Source organism: Aythya ferina (genome assembly GCF_964211825.1).
Source record: "Aythya ferina genome assembly, chromosome: 4".
NCBI classification, from domain to species: Eukaryota; Metazoa; Chordata; class Aves; order Anseriformes; family Anatidae; genus Aythya; species Aythya ferina.
The window spans coordinates 54,038,091-54,055,197 of record NC_140300.1 but is presented as its reverse complement, the minus strand read 5'-3'; the positions used below and the strand labels follow the sequence as shown (position 1 = coordinate 54,055,197).

The 17,107-nt window shown below is 38.1% G+C and overlaps 1 protein-coding gene across 1 annotated transcript; it reads left to right on the top strand.

The window, feature by feature from the left end:
* The first annotated feature begins 946 nt into the window (after positions 1–946).
* On the top strand, positions 947–16,770 carry AGA (aspartylglucosaminidase). Its single transcript, XM_084516602.1, has 9 exons — positions 947–1,267; positions 3,027–3,180; positions 3,814–3,926; positions 5,826–5,938; positions 6,831–6,942; positions 8,993–9,068; positions 9,904–10,011; positions 12,039–12,172; positions 13,002–16,770. Exons 1-9 carry the CDS (start codon positions 970–972, stop codon positions 13,100–13,102), a joined length of 1,209 nt encoding a protein of 402 aa, XP_084372728.1. The 5' UTR covers positions 947–969; the 3' UTR covers positions 13,103–16,770.
* The last annotated feature ends 337 nt before the right edge of the window (positions 16,771–17,107 follow it).

The following is a 17,107-nucleotide window of genomic DNA, read 5'->3' as shown; positions in this document are numbered from 1 at the left end:
AGTTGCGCCAGGGGTGTTTTATGTTGGATATTAGGAAGAACTTCTTTACTGAGAGGGTTGTGAGGCACTGGAATGGGCTGCCCAGGGAAGTGGTGGAGTCACCATCCCTGGAGGTCTTTAAAAGACGTTTAGATGTTGAACTTAGCGATATGGTTTAGTGGAGGACTTGTTAGTGTTAGGTCAGAGGTTGGACTCGATGATCTTGAGGTCTCTTCCAACCTAGACAATTCTGTGATCTGTGAAGTCTCCAGAATGACCTCATTGCAGAACTGAAAGAACTGAAATGAAAGAACTGAAATGAAAGAATTGCAGAAATGAAAGAACTGAAAGGTTGCAACAGTTCTTGAAGGGAACTTACAAAAATAAAATTGAGAGCAACTCTTTGCTCAATAAGATAATGACAGGACAAGAGGGAATGGTTTTAAACTAAAAGAGGGGAGATTTAGATTAGAGGTTAGGAGGAAAATCTTCACTCAAGGGAGCAGTGAGGCACTGGAATAGGTTGCCCAGAGAGGTTGTGGATGCCCTGTCTCTGGAGGTCTTCAAGGCCAGGCTGCATGCCCTGGACAACTTGATCTAGTGGATGGTGGCCCTGCCTATGGAAGGGGGGTTAGAAGTAGTTAGTCTTTGAGGTCCCTTCCAACCCAAGCCATTCTATGATTATAAGCTAGTCCATGAACTATTTGCCACAGTATATCCACAGAAAATTCTCTGTGCCACAAGATGCTTTCGACAAAGAGCATACAAGTTAACAAGAAGGCACGTAAAAGAGATGCTCGTGGACCTCTGAGCACACGCTGTGATTGCATTTTATTCAGAAGCTGGCTGAGGAACACGCTTTATCTCAGTCTCTCGATCCCACCAGCCCACTGCCCCACAGCCCGGCCGCCGCTGGGCCAGCCGCGGTCCCGTCTGGATGACACCTGCGGCTCTTCCTTGCCGCAAACACACTCCTGAGGGGCCGATGCCATGCCCGGCCATTTCAGGGAACCTCCACCAGCCGACAACCGCCTCCCCCCGCCGCGGCCGGGCGCTGGGCGCATGCACCGCCTCAGCTCCCTCCTCCGCGGCGTCCCTGCGGCGCCCATGGGGCGGAGCGCGGCCATGGCGGCGGCGGCAGCGGGAGGCAGCGGGGGCGGGCGGCGGGCGGTGGTGGCGCAGCTTCTGCTCGTCGTGCTGCAGCTGGCGGGCTCGTGTGGGGCGGGCACCACCGCCGCCCTGCCCGTAGTCATCAACACCTGGGCGTTTAGGAAAGCCACAGAGACAGGTGCCCCGGCGGGGGGCAGCGCTGCGCCGTGCGGGGTAGTGGTGGCTGCTGGGTGCTGCCCCTGCTGCGCCCTCCACGCCGATGGGCTGGTGGGGCTCCAGGGGGCTTCGGGTGCTTTAAATCAAAAAAAAAAAAAAAACGCGGGGTGAGCTGTGAGCATGCGGCCATTAAATTGCTGAGGGGCCCGGCTTCTTCCTGCTCCTGTCAAGGGTTAGAGTGATCCGGAAGGGGAGCTGTAAAATGTCGCCCTATGGGAGGGGGGGGGGGGCGGCGGCGGCGGCGCGGTGCCCGGGGGAGGGGGCCAAGCAGCGGAGTTTTGAGTGCCTCCGCCGCGGAGCCCTGCGACCCTGCCAGCGAGTGGTGTGCTGGTCAAGGTTGGGAAAAAATGTAATAATTAAAAAAAAAAAAAAGTCTGTGGAAAAGCTAAATTAAAAATGTCGCTGATACGGTGATTTATGCTTCTGCAGTGGTTAGCAATAGCGATTTGTTGTTAGTGGTGTCCTTCTGAGATTCATTCACCTCCCCCAAGATTTAGGTGGTTCTGAATATTATATTTTTTGGAGCTTGTTGTATTGTGATGCGTTATTAACGGTCAAAGCGGGTTTGCCTATGGCAATGCTGCCAACATAAATTAGTTGTGGATACCAATTTAAAAAGGCTTATAGGTTATTTTAGCATAGTTGGGTTGTAAATAACTCATTAGTAAGTCTTGCTAGTGAGGTGGGTTACCTGTAGAGGCTTGTATAGGTCACAGCTGAAATACTGTCTTGAAAACTACAAGGCCTTTGTGCTGCAGGTTTTGAAAGCATGGGTTAAGACTGCTTACAGTAATAATTGTAATAGGAACTGCATGCAGTGTTGGGAAGATGGGGCTTCTTGAGATGGCTGAGACAGGGTAAATAGTTCACCTCTGCCAAAAGGAGCGGAGGTGCGTCCCTCTGCTGGGTTTGGCAGATGGCAGAGCACCAGAGCTAGCACAAGGAGGAGGAGGCAGGATTGCAGCTGTCAATGGCAGCAAGCTCAGACATCTAGGAAAATCTTGCCTCAGGTCCAACCTTGTGAAATATTTCATGTGTGTAAAGCCTTCAGGCCTGGTTTGGTTAAGTCATGTACATTTGGCACATCTGTAATGTCTTACAAAACTACACAATGAGCTAGATGGTAAGGAACAGAAGACTAAGGACTGAGCAGAATATTCTTTGCATACTTTTTTAAGTTTCTTTTTGCTCTTATGAAGTTACTGATGTAGGTTTAGATCTTTTAGATCTCCCAGTTTTAGATCTTTCTATTCTGCAGCTGAACACTTAGTACTCTTATGGGAGTCTTTTGAGGGTTGCTTGTTACAACTTTTTTTTTTTATTTTGAGAGAAAAGTTTTACTTAGCCTGCTTTATCTTCTTACCCCCACAAAAGGCTTTTAATAGACAGTGATAAAGTACTTGGTGGTTCTGGGAGGACGAGGTTATTTAATTTATAAATGTTGAATTCTTTATTAGTAGATAATACTTCCCCAGTCAGGAAAAAAAAAAAGCTTAATTTCTCAGTCAGAAACAGTGATTAAATATGCAAGGAAAACAGCATTTAGAAAAGTAATGCTTTACGTTCTTTTGAATATGTTTGTATTTTGAATTTATTTCACCTATAAATAATGTGTTTTTTTTTAATCCACTTAGAGTGCATCATCAGAGTATCCAACGTTCTTAAAGCAGTGATGGAGTCTGTTTTCATTGGTGACCTTTAATTATTTGTGTTGATTACAGCATGGCGAGTATTACAGTTGGGTGGTTCTGAGCTGGATGCAGTTGAGAAAGGTTGTGGTCAGTGTGAGATTGACCAATGTGATGGGAGTGTGGGATATGGAGGAAGCCCAGATGAAAGTGGAGAAACAACACTGGACGCAATGATTATGGATGGGTAAGAAGACTGTGTGGAGAAAAGAACAATCCCTGTAATTTTTAGCATACTTTAATGTCAGATTTGTTACGGAGATCTTGTTGGCTTAAGGCTGACTATGGGCAAGTTATTTGTTGACTTGTGAAACTGGGAACGGTGCTTAAGTGGTGGAAGAGTAACTAATTATGTTTATTATTGACTTTTCACATGTAGTGCAGTAATTCAGCTCTAGATATAGCAGCTGCAGAGCAGTGTTTGTAGCACTGTAAGCTTTCCTTTTAGATGTGTTCTATAAAATATTTCATTTTTGTAGCAGTTGTCTTCTGTACTTTATTTGCTATTTAAAGCTGTCTGCTTGAAAATAATTGCAAGTACTTCATGTAAAGAGCTTACGTAGCAAGATAATTGCTCAAAAATATTATTATGTATGGAGTTACTGTTACTTGAGCAACATGCCCAACCTGTGCAAGAAAACAATATATGTATAAAGTTTTTACCTACTAGTGTGATGCCACCTGCCTATGGCATAAACAATTAAAGCAGTATATTAAAGCAGCAGACTTTCAAACTTAGATGAGAACAGATTTTGTCTAATAAAAGTTGTGCAAATATTATTGTATTTTCTAATAAGTTCTAAATATTTCTTGTTTCCAGGAACACTATGGAAGTTGGGGCAGTTGCAGATCTCAGACGAGTCAAAAATGCAATTGGTGTAGCACGAAAGGTCATTGAGCACACTAAGCATACATTATTAGTGGGAGAGTCAGGTAATTTTATTCTTTTTACTATTTCCAAGTCTTAGACTCTTCTGCTGTAACAAAATCTGTCATTCATTGATGTTGGTAATATGGGTGGAGGGATTCCCTGACAATCAAGTGAATCTAGTAAAATAAATTAGAAGTGTTTACTATATTATTATATGAGTATGAATTAGGTTTTATTCTATTATTTCCACATGAAAAGATAAATACAGTCTTGCTGTCTTTCCACCAATTTAACTGCAAATATAAGCTTGTAATTCCAAGGCTTTGCTAATAACACTGATAACAGATATTAAAAATTATTTGATGCAAGATACTATAGAAGCTGAAGCTATTAAATGCAAATATTGCATTTAAAAGCATGGAGTAACGTTGTCTAAAGAATGACAGAATTAAGATGCTACAGTTATGTATTACTGTTTTAATATATATTAAGCACAATTACTGTATTTCACAGTTTTTAAAATATTAATGAAGACTTTGATGTAAAAAATCACATTGGAGCTGTTCTCCTAGGTGCCATAAAAAAGCAATAACAAACCTGAGGAATGATTAAGCTTTTACAATGTGATCTGTTGCTGTTAGAATAATAATAATTTCAAAAGAGATGTACATTTCAGAGAGGCATACGAGTTAGGTTAGTTGACTCACCATTAAGAATTTTTGAGTCTGGTGAGTTGCGTTCAGTACAGAATAATTACAGGACAGGAGGGATATTTCGGTTTTCATCTGATAAATTTGCAGGTCTGTAGTAGACGAGAAAGTTTCATAATCACATTGTGTCTGACCTTTTCCCTTTTTGTCCTAGCAATACTTAGATGAATATCCAAGTAAAAAAAAGTCCAGAGAGTAAAAACGAACAACTCTGCTTCCTGAAATATAAACAAGGCTTCCAAAGTTGTCGTTGCGCATGTTTGTCAGTCATCCTTTCACAGTTTTATCTCAAAAAGCAATCTGCTCTTTTAGAAATAGGAACATAAGTATGCTTCATTGAAGATGTCAGTTTACCTTCACTCTGAGTGCAGAAACTTTAATTGCATCTGTTTTCAGGAAAAACATGGAAAAGCTGTCCAGAAATAATTGAAGGCTTTTCTTAATGTCTGGACTGGAGAAGCCTGTTCAGATCTGTGTTAAAGTGATGTTATTTGTCTATCAAGGATTGGTAATATAAATTGTTGAAGTATCTAAATCTAGCAACAATATCTGTTACTAAGTGACATCAAAGTTATCTACAAATAAAATGAGAGAACAGTTGATCTTCTGTTTCAGTGTCCTTTCCCTAACTAACAGCCTTTGTTTTCCTTTTTCTTAAAAAAGAATTGCAGCATTGTTCCATTACCTGTGTTGGTATTTGTTTTGCTCCCTTGTTACTTACTGTATTAATTTCCAAAACAAGGGAGCAGTCAATTTTAAAGGTGCAAGGAAGAAGTGTAATACGTTTTAAGCTGCTCTATGGATTTCTACACATATCAGTGTTCTAGCATTAAATATTGTGACACTGGCTATTGCTCATATTTCATAAAAGGCCAGCTTTTTAAGTAAATATAGTATTTGTTTTCACTTTAATATTTTTGTCATGCACACAGCTCAGGCTACTTGTGTTCCAGATTATTTGTGTCCAGTTGATATTTTTTTTCAAAGTTGAATTTTTCTCTCTTTCAGTACTGAAACTTATACCTGTTAACAAAGCTGTAGTGAATTGAGGAAATTTGATCTTCATCCGTGAAGGGAGAATTTGTTATTGCAGTAGTACCTCACTATAATGGCTGGTATCGTTCTCCAAAGAAATACTTCTCATTCCTAAAGAGGATGTAGAATTCGTTGAAAGTTACATGTATGCATTTTCATAAAATATATAAAAACACAAATAAAATAATGGTTTTGATTTTGTTGTTGTTTTTAAAGCCTCCCTGTTTGCTGTACGCATGGGGTTTCCGTATGAAGATTTAACTACCCCAAAATCTCTTTCGATATATTCAAAGTGGCTTAATCAAAGCTGTCAGCCAAACTACTGGAAGGTACAGTGCAGTGGTTGTGGTGAAGGGGGGAGGATTAGAAAGCCATTAATGCAATGTCGTGTCTTTTCCAGCTTATATTGAAGTTTTGCTTTGCAAGTGAGGAAATGTTGCAAGTGTTCTGCCTAACACGCAGAACAAACCTGGTAGACTCAGGAAGAGTATGTGACTAGGTCTTGCTTCTTAATTTTTACTGGTTTTGAACATTCTGCGATAGTGCTTTGATACGGGATTTTTTTTAACTCCATATTTGGACATTTCTCAGATTAAACAAAGAGTGAGTGTATTTTTTGATGCATGTATAAAATCCTGAAATGAATTTTTACAGTAGTAATTAATGTCCTTAAATTGGGCGGCTTTATGTAGAACCATGAACACATTACACAGATAACTGCACTGACCCAATGTTGCCTGTTGTGGTGGGTTTGGTTTTGGTATAGGTGTTGTGGGTTTGCATATTTGTACATTGTCTCTATTATTTCTTGCATCTAAAATGCTGTATTGCTGAGCCACTTTAATTCAATACATATTCTTTTCAACTGGGGAAAATATGTTGATGTATTATCTTGACACTATTAAAGCAGACTTGATTCATCCTTTTTTTTTAAGCTTTAAAATTTTCTTAATTTTGCTGAAAAATGAACTTTTTTGATCAGTCTGTTAAGCAAAAGTGAATCTTTAATTTGATGAACATAACTGTGTATTAGGACAACCTTCTTACCATGTAATGCCAGAAGTCAATCTATGTTCTTTAAACAAAATATTTCTAGGATATTGGTATTATAATTTAAATATTGGGCATGTGATACTTGTGTAGTAGTTCATTGGTATTGAGTGTAATGTTTACAGGTTTATCTGTAATGAAGCATAACATTATTCATGCATATAATTATAGAATGTGGTACCAGATTCTTCAAAATCATGTGGGCCATATAAACGACTTGAAAAGGATATTTGCGAAAAATGGACCATCTCACAAAGAAACGTTCATAACCATGATACTATTGGTAACAACCTTTGGTAACTCTAAACCTGTCTTTTTCTCATTCTCCTACTAAGTCATTCTGAGTCTAAAACAAAATATTTGATATCAATAACTTATTTCATAATGTTTCATTTCTGTTTATAGTAGTTTCAAGATTGTGTAATTTATGTGTTAGGATCAAGTGCCTAAAAGTAGTTTTGTTTTTTTCCCACTGCACTTGCTGCATGGCCACTTGCTTCATCTTTTGACTTCAGCTACTTGTTTGTTGCCTTACTACTTCTCCCTCAGCTACCTTAGCACAATTGGCTGGGCAGATACAGATGCTTAGAAAACTGATCGAGGTTAAAAATAACTATTTTTATTCTGATTATAGTTAACTTAGGTCAACTCTCCTATGTAGCTGTCAGACCAACTTAAAAGGCTTTGCCAAAGGTGGAAGAAGTGAGTAAAGAGTCCTGTTGCCAAAAGCAGTGTTTGTCAAATTGTCCTTAAACTTACAAAACAAGGCTTACTTTTATTTTTCTTCTATACTGGCTTTTGGCTAAATCAATACGTTTCTACAGGAACTGCTGTCCTTAAAAACGGTTATCAGTAGTAGTCCCAAAGACTAAGAGATTACCGACTCAGGACTTTTAATTGCTAAGCCTATCAGCTGATTAAAGAGCAGACCTGACAAGACAGCAACTGTTAAGGGAGTGGGGTGGAATCTGGAACAGTTACAGGTGCATATCTTTCAAAGCTTTGCAGCCTTGAAACTTAGACTTTTTGTTTTAAGCTGGGTTTTCCTCAGCGTTTCAGAACTCTCTGCCTGACAGTATTTGCAACACCAAGAGTTAACAAGTCACTTCATGGGGGAATCTTTGTTGTTTACTTCCAGTCCACCCTACTCACAACAAATCAATGTTCTTTGAAAGTCAGGCAACCTACCAAATTCTGAAGCTGGTAGGTAGCTTTATTTACTGGTATAGTCTTTAATATGTTCTCAAAAGCTCTAAAATTGTGGAGTGTCAGGCTGAGAGGGGAGTCTGGTAAATACAGTTCAGGACACGATATATCATTAAGTAGTCCTAAGCTGTTTTGTAGTAAATGTTGGCGCTTATATTTGTACTTCAAGCTCTCTCACCCCATTGTTTGCTTTCTATATGAAATGCCTCCTTGACATTTTGAGAAGAGTCTTCATTCAGGATGCATTTATGAAGTTGTTAGGAACTGATGCCCTTCCAGTCTTCTTGTAGATGATAATGGTGGCCATAGACTCAGTGCCTCTATTACTTTCCAATTTCACTGATCAGAGAACTTTTCTCTGAGAAAGAGATAGTGGCCTAATGAAAACAGAGAGCCAGAATTCAACTGTTAGAATTCTGCTTCTTGGCTCTCACTTTATACTGAAGCTGATGCCAAAAAATTTTTTGCCCTCTCTTAAAGAGGTGAAGTATCACCTCGTGGAAAAGCAGTGGATCTGAAACCATGTCCTAATTGTCAATGTAAGCTACTGTAATATGAGGCAATGACTTCCACATCAGCACAAAATTAGCAACGAATAGGCTAGTCCACATATTTGACTACCTGTTGTGTAATTCTGATTTCTTTGGTAGGTTGTATTTCACTTTTGCCAAACAGAGAAACTGCCAAACTCTTCATCTTCTAACTTGATTTCTACTCTCCCTTCCCACCCCCATCCCCTGCCCCAAATCAAATACTATTTATAGAATTCCCAAACTTTGTTATGATGGTACTGGTGCCCAATATGGTGACACTAGGTCCTGGTTCTCTACCAAGTAACATGGGTGTATATTAAGAGGCAGTGGCTGCTTGGACAGCACTAATGTGCAGGTCCGAATGGTGTGTCAGTCACTGATTTAGATTCCTTTTCGCCTCCTGTAGTACATCCAGAAAGATTCCAAATTTGTTTTTACAAAACTTACTAAGCGTATGATTTTTCTGTTTTTCAGTATATCAGCAATTTAAGTAGTCTGGATGTCACGGTTCTGTTTAATGAAAACCATAGTGCCAATTTAACAAATCTGTCAGAAGTGTTTCTGAGTGTGTTTCATCCCTGTTGAAAATTTTAGGTATGGTTGTAATTGGTGGGAATGGAACTGTTGCTTCTGGGACATCTACTAATGGTGGAGTCCACAAAATTCCAGGGTTAGTATCTGGTTTTACAAAAAAAAAAAAAAAAAGGCTTTTTTTTTCTGTTTCATTTCTGATGTTAAGCTTATGTAAAAGTTAAACAGTGTATCTTTTAGAGGGTGAGGATCAGAAAATGGCCTTGGTTATTTCTGTGCTGCAATAAATCCAATACTAAGAAACTGATGTAGTTGTAGGATGAGTTGGGTTTATTTGAGGGAGTGGTTGCTTTTCAGCTGGTTTAATTCAGTGTACAGACAGACAAAAAAATAAAAAATAAAAAGGCACATTGATGCCTTGCCTTATAATTAACCTCACAAGACACAAGTGAGCATTTTGGAAAGGTCTACAGTCTCCAAAGAGGTGTACGTAGAATTAGAGCCCCAGGCCTGTATTGTCTTTGATTTTTCTTTTTTTTTTGTTTGTTTTTCTCTGCAGTTAGGAATTTTGTCTGTCAGCTAATTCAGACAATTTCTGTATTTAGCAAAAGTAACTGAACAAAATGATATCCCCAGCTGTTTACTGTTGCCCACTGGCTAAGCCTTACTGCCATATAGCAGGTATAATAACAAAGAGGGTCACAGTGAAGGTGGGATTAAGCCTTAGGTCAGTCAGGTTATCACAGACCACTTCTGATTACCGTAGAGTGACCTTTTTATCTGTTCTTCTGTGGGTTTAGCATTAACCCTGCTGGAGGTGGTAAGGCTGACAAAGTTAGAAGTGTGCCCAAGTTGTAAGAACTTGCTGATATTGGGCCAAGAGCTATTACGTTAATGCAATCTCACTGGCATTAGTAAATAAAGTTTTCAGTTTTCTTCCACAGAATTACTTTTTTCTTCATTGTTCACTACAGCCGTGTAGGAGACTCTCCAATAGCAGGAGCAGGATCCTATGCTGATAGTACAGCTGGAGGAGCTGCAGCCACTGGGGATGGTGACATCATGATGCGCTTCTTACCCAGGTTTGTCCTTAATGCAGACTTTGCTAGCTTTCTCTAGCAAAATTGAACTCAGCAAATGAAGTAATTGATTGAAAGATGATCTGACTTCCTGGTGGTTGAAGTGGGAGAGGAAGGAATAGAAGGGAAGAGAACAGTAGCAAAATCAAGTCATCATTACAAGCTGTCTTAAAAGAAGTGACTGCTTAAGTACCTTAATGAGAGATCCCATTAATACTGCCAAGCTGAGAGCAAACAGACAGCAATAATGAGTATATTACCAATGTGCGCGCTCTTTAACAGAAGAGTCATTGTAACAATGAAATTGGTATCTAATTTGAAACTGAAAGAGATGTTTTAGTGCTGTCATTGTGGTTGCATAAACTGTTAAATGTGTCTGTTTTCATCGCTGAGTCTTGACTGTCATTCTTGTGGGTCAGTCTCAAAAGAAATGCTTTATGGAAGTCTGTGCTGTACATAATGAGCACTGATGCTTGAAGGAATCTAAAGTAGTGGCCTTCAGATTACTCAAGTACTGCTTCTAAAACTCTGGTAGTTATAAATGCCTGCTAGCAGATGTGTATATATAAAAGTTACAATCCTTAATGAGTGTGAAGTTATTGCAGACCAGTCCTGAAATAAAAAGCAACTGACAACTTCATGAATTATTCTGAGGAATTGGGTACTGGCAATAGTACTGAGTTGGGTTCCACTATGAAGTTAATTGGTAAAAACTTACATTGCTGTTTAGCAGCTTGAAGGATTTGGTTGTAATGCATTTTGTGTTTGCACCAGCTGGTTCTACAAAACAATTTAGACTAGATGGTTGATCACAGGTTACTTACAGATCAGACATTCTTAATTCTATACTATTTAGATATTCTCAAATGGGGAAAAAAAAAAAAAAGAACATTCTCAAAAAAATAAATTGACCTGCCAGAAGTCTGGAACTGTCAACTGAAGGGTGAAATTGCTAATGTTTTCTGACCACCTTTTTTGGAATAGTAACATCTTAGCTCAGTTTTTGATTACTGGACCCTATGAAATACAGCTTTATATTCAGATAGAAAGGTTCAAGTTATCTACATATAACTGATCAGCATGAAAAATCAAGGGTACTAGGGTGTCAGAAACTGCAAGAAAAGTTCTCTTCTGAGTCACTTTGATAACATCATAGTTAATGCTATCTGTAGATGAGTGTTAGTGTAGCACGTTGAGGTCTTTATGTATCTTTCATCAAAACAAAACATTGTTTGCTTCTAACTAAATTATGCATTGTCTTTTAATCTTCTGTTTCTGAAAGTAAACGACAACAAAAGGTTGCTTGTTTGTTTGTTTTTCCCTTCTGAGGATATTTTGGAAATGCAAGTGATCTATCTCAAACATTGCACATGTTTTTCTAATGATACCATGAAGTCATTTTGGTTCTTTTGCATTTAGAGTAAGATATTTTTTTAAAAAACATCTTGCAAAAATTTTAGTGGCTTGAAATCATGATCAAAACATATATTTATGAAACGAATTCTGTTAACTTTGACTTTTTCTGAAACTTGTACATTTTAGGAAAAAAAATACATATTTTTAATGCTTACTAGAATCAGTAGGAGGAGTGTAATTCTGGAGGTCAATTTTCTTAAAATAAGTTTAAAAAAAAAAAAAAACAAAACTACCTTGATATATGTCTTCATGAAAACTAGTACCAAATTCTAATGTCAAACTTAGTCATTCTATGACAAAGCCAGTGACTCTTCAGCTGCTTCTTTGCAGTTGTTTAACTGATGCGTGGTTTAGCCTCTTCTGTAAATGATCAGAGTTGTTCTATTGCCTTAGAATTGTTGATGGTGTAGATGACATCTTGCAGTCCCTTTTAGTGCTGCTTCTAATTACATTTTACATAGAATTGAATAATAAGTTCCAATATGAAGTTTGGCTAAAGGTTGTGTATTATGTTTGCATTACTCAAAGAAATCTTGATCTCAATGCAATACGTAACTTAAGTAGGGCTAACTGGATGTGGGAATGTGTGTCTGTTTTCGGTTGTTTGCTTTTAGCTATCAAGCTGTAGAGTATATGAGGATGGGAATGGACCCGACAGTAGCCTGTCAGAAAGTTATTTCCAGAATCCAGAAGTATGTTCCAGAGTTCTTTGGTGCCGTTATATGTGCCAATACAACCGGAAGTTATGGTATGTATTTCACTCAACAGGCCAATTCTGTTGACCCTACCTAGGTAGTCACAGAAATAAAACATGAAGGTGGACTTTAAAGCACCAGTCTTTAATTATTTATTCAGTACAGCAGTATGACAATTCATAATATCAAATGGCGGTTATCAGGGCAGCTGTCCTAGTGTGGAATTAAGATATTTTAATTTTACCTTTGCATTTGAATGTCTTAGACTTTCACAAAATGTATGTAAAACTTTGTAAATGCTTTTGTTTTTTCTACCTTTACATGTTCTCCTGGATTGTGTATGATTATCTTGAAGTTTTTTTTTGTTTGTTTGTTTGTTTGTTTTTAAATACAAATGCTTATGCTTCCCCTAGATATGGTATAAGGCAGGGAGAATGTGTCTGGTAAGTATAGCTTCAAAGCAGTTCAAGATCAGTCATTGTGCCAGGCATCTCATTTCCAAACTCGCAGATCACTAGCAAATACAATTTGCTAATCAACCTAGCTTATTTAGGTAGACTACTTATTGTTGTTCTTTGATCTTTTATTTCGCATAACTCTGTGTTTTAAGAGATAAGATTTGGAGGAACTCATTAAGTTAATCAGGATTGAAAGAGAGAGATTTTCCTAATTTATGGTACTGTTTCAAGTTATACAGTAGTCAGTAGCACTGTATTTTTACTTTAAAAATAAATACTTTCAAGATGTCTTGGGTTAAACAGATTCTAAAAGAATAATTACAACATGGTAGCAGTAAAAACTGCATCTTTAGATGATAAAGCACACTAACAAAGGCACTAATCCTAAATGTAGTAAGTTACACTTTTTTTCTTTCTTTCCTAGGTGCTGCATGTAATAAAATTCCAGGATTCACTCAGTTTCACTTCATGGTTTATAACCCTTTGCTAAGTCAGGCAGCTGAGCAAGTAGTAGATTGCGTTTAATTTCTTTTGCCTTCTTGACATCTAAACATAGAGGGGGAGAGTGTTAAGGTTCTGCAGGTGTTACTTTTAAAATTCTTGTTTTTTTATTCACTGTTCCATAATAATGTGAACAAGTGCAAAGATATGTTGATGTTGAAGATATTACTTCACTGTTTTTATTGTGTTCTGCTTTATTTTAGCTCTGTGTAATGCTGTAGCTTTCTATCCTAATTACTTGGTACATTGATTCTAAATTATTGTAAACAGTACTTTAATCTAGGACAAGATTTTTGAAAATGGACTCTGCAGTGTATCAGGAAAGTGAATATAGCTGCAAAATTAGTGCTGATACTTTCACAGTTAACATAAGGGATTTGTCTCTGTTTAAAAATTGACGTCTAAGTAAAATGGATGAAAAGTGGCCTCTGTAGGGAGGCATATCAATAAGTCAGGAATTTAGTGCACATTACCTCACTTCTCAACACAATTCCTAAACTTTTGCAAACTCAACAAACTGGGGATCTGAATACCACTAAGTTATCAAGTAATACTTCGGAGTAATACCAAATGTCACCTGCTCTTTTGGGGTAACAGCTTTTTTGTTTAACAGCTGTTTTGTCTAACAGCTCTTCTAGTCTGTTTGTTTTCTTAAGAACTAAATAATCAAAGGATATGGATAATAGCTATTGAACTGGATCTTCACTTTGCCTTCACATTTAAAAGCAATTATTTAGCAGAAATCTGGAATAAAGGGCAGGAGGGAGGAAGGACTCTGCCTCTACAAGTCTGGGTGCAAGGTGCTGCACCTGGGTCAGGGCAATCTCAGACATAAGTACAGTCTGTGAGAAGATCTCACTGAGCAGCCCTGTGGAGAAGGGCTTGGGGGTTCTGTTGGATGAAAAGCTCAACATGAGCCAGCAGTGCATGCTTGCATCCCAGAAGGCCAACTGCATCCTGGGCTGCATCAACAGAGGAGTGGCCAGCAGGATGGGGAAGGTGATTTTCCCCCCTCTGCTCTGTCCTTGTGAGGCCCCACCTGGAATGCTGCATCCAGGTCTGGGGCCCCCAGCACAAGAAGGATGTGGGGCTGTTAGAGTGGAGGAGGGCCATAGACTTTATCAGAGGGTTGGAGGACTTCTCCTACGAAGAAGGGCTGAGCTGTGGCTGTTCAGCCTGGAGAAGAGAAGGTTCAGGGATGACATAATTCCAGATTCCCAATATTTAAATGGGACATAAAAAATGATGGAGAGCAACTTTTTTCTCAGTCAGACAATGACAGGACAAAGGGGAATGGTTTAAAACTAAGAGGGAAGATTTAGAGTAGAGGTTAGGAGGAAATTCTTCATTCAGAGGGCAGTGAAGCACTGGAATAGGTTGCCCAGAGAAGTTGTGGATGCCCCATCCCTGGAGGTGTTCAAGACCACATTGGATGAGGTGCTGGGCAACCTGATCTAGTGGGTGGCTTCCCTGCCTATGGCAGGGGGTTGAAACTGGGTGATCTCTAAGGTCCCTTCCAACCCAAGCTATTCTGTGATTCTGCAAGGGAGACTTATTTTGAGAATGTTTGTCTTTTTAAGATTTAGTCCTGGTTTTCTTTTCTCTTGAAAAGAAAATTACATGCAAATGCTAGCAAGCAAGAAAAGGGTATTGAAGAGTAGTGGAAAACATTTCAAACTCTTAATTAAAAGATTGACAAGCAAGAGAGAACTTGTGTCACAATAGCTGAGAATGCCTTTGGATGGAGTCGCATCCCCATATACATCCCTGCTATTTCAGTACAAGCTTTCAAGGAGTATTATGTTTACTGTAATGGGAAGTTAGACAGGTATCCTGTAGTGTAAAATAAATTACAAATCTGAATCACAGTGATTTGCTTGTCATGGATATGCCATGTGCTTGCCCTTTCCTATAGTATATTATCACTGAAAAGGTGCAGTTGCTTACTTAAAGCGTGACAGTTATCCATAGCTAACAAAGCTGCGTTTGTCACTTTCCTTCTATGTCTGGAGATAAAAGGCTTTATTTATTATAGCACTTCAGCATCTTGAGGATTGTTTTATAGATGTTTAATGGTCTGTCTGAACTTTTCCTAACATGGTGGCTTGCTGATCAGTTGACTGAATCTTTACTAAACTTGAGATTGGTAGGGAAAAATTAAAAGGGGAAAAAAAAGGCAAAATGTTTACACCTTGTCATAAACACTTCAATTATCCTTTGTCTACTTGAATAAAATCTTTGGGTAATAAAAGCACGCTTTAATGTATCTTATATAAGTAAGCTTGTTTGGATGTTTGTGTACAGTGTCTTAGAATGATCGTTGCCTTATGTTCCAATTTGGTCGGTGTAAGAGCTGGGAAAAAAAAAAAAAAAAACAAGCAACATTCAAATGACAATAGTCACCTTCAACGGCCTGCTGTTGAACTTCATCAACAAGGTTGTTTATTTGGAGGATTCACTTTTGTCACTGGATCTTTGGCTCCTCTTTCTCCTAGCATATTGTTTGCTGTAGGTAGGTCACACCAAGCTTTTCTCAAAGGAGCTCTTACAGTGTATGTCTGAGGTGGCTTATGGTGTTTTGTACCTGTCATACCTACAACCCTTCTGCTTTGGCTACTGTATCTTCAGATGGATTGAATGGAACAGCATCTGTACTTGTAAATTCAGGCAGTCAAATACAAACAGATCAATAAAATTTCAGTGATTGCTACTTTGAAGATAGTGTTGTAGATTGTGAACACAGGAGGTTAAGTCCTGGCAGCTGAGTGATAATGTCTCAGAGTACTGCAGCTGAATCCAGAAGGATTCATTTGCAAGAGAACTTCTAGTGTGTTTAGGCCACTGTATGCTAACTAGCATATACAGCTAAAGGTTATGACTGCACATGCTAAAAGATGAGTAAATAGATAATACGTCTATAAAAATGTACTTTAAGTCACTAAGTTAGAATTCTAACTTACTGTAGAGTCAGCTCATCTACAGCTGAGAATAAAATTTATCTCCATGAGATGTGCACATTAATACACATGGCTTAATAATGTAAGTTGTTTTTGTCATGCTGAATTAGTTCTAAATGAAACAGTTTATGTGAATTATTTGAATATGTTGTTAATTTGACAGTATATTTAAATTATCAATGTACTGTTCTGATGTTATGGACAATCCCAACTTGTATATTCTATGATTATTTTCTTAAGTTTTTAATAGTAGTGCTGTTCTCTTACACTTACTAGGTGTGATTTTTCCTTTTTAAAGAAAGGTTTTATATATGTAAACACTTGACAAAAGTAGGCAAAAACTCTGACAGTTTCTTCTGTGGTTGCAAAAAAAAAATAAAAAATAAAAACCCATGAAATCAGTTTTTTTTTGTTTGTTTTTTTTACACTTCTGACTTACTACAAAATACAGGAAAAAATATATATAGAATATGAGATTTGCAGGTTAGTACAGTTGAATGCATTCTGTCCATAAAGGTGTTTTTTTGTTTGTTTGTTTGTTTGTTTGTTTGTTTTTTCCTGAATCCTGCTAAGTACCTTAGCATCTATTTTTTGTTTCTAAAATTTCTTAGGGAATTATTTAATGTAGACAAATAAAGAATTTCTTCGCTATGTGGTCTGGCTCCTAAATCTAACTGTGACATGTTTTTCCATGGCACTAAATTTTTCATTAATAAAAAACTATATGAACTCTGACAATGTTTTGTATGCCTTTATTGAAGAAAACTTGTCATTTCACTGTAGATTGCCATTGAAATGCTTCCTTTCATCTGGAACTGCCTCAATAGGGAGTTACGCAGATTTTCAAAGACATCAAGGCTGGACTTTGAAATAGAAACTACAAATAATATTATATGAATTGGAGTGAATCTTTTATGTCTTTAAGGGGAAGAAACTACAGTGGTGCTGATTTGCTTTTTAACTGAGAAATTTTTCTATTAGCATTTGTTTGGCTTTTGCTACTGAATGACTGTTGCGACTGTTTAGCAACCTTGTTTATCCTACTTTTGAAACAATGGGTGCGGGATTTCAC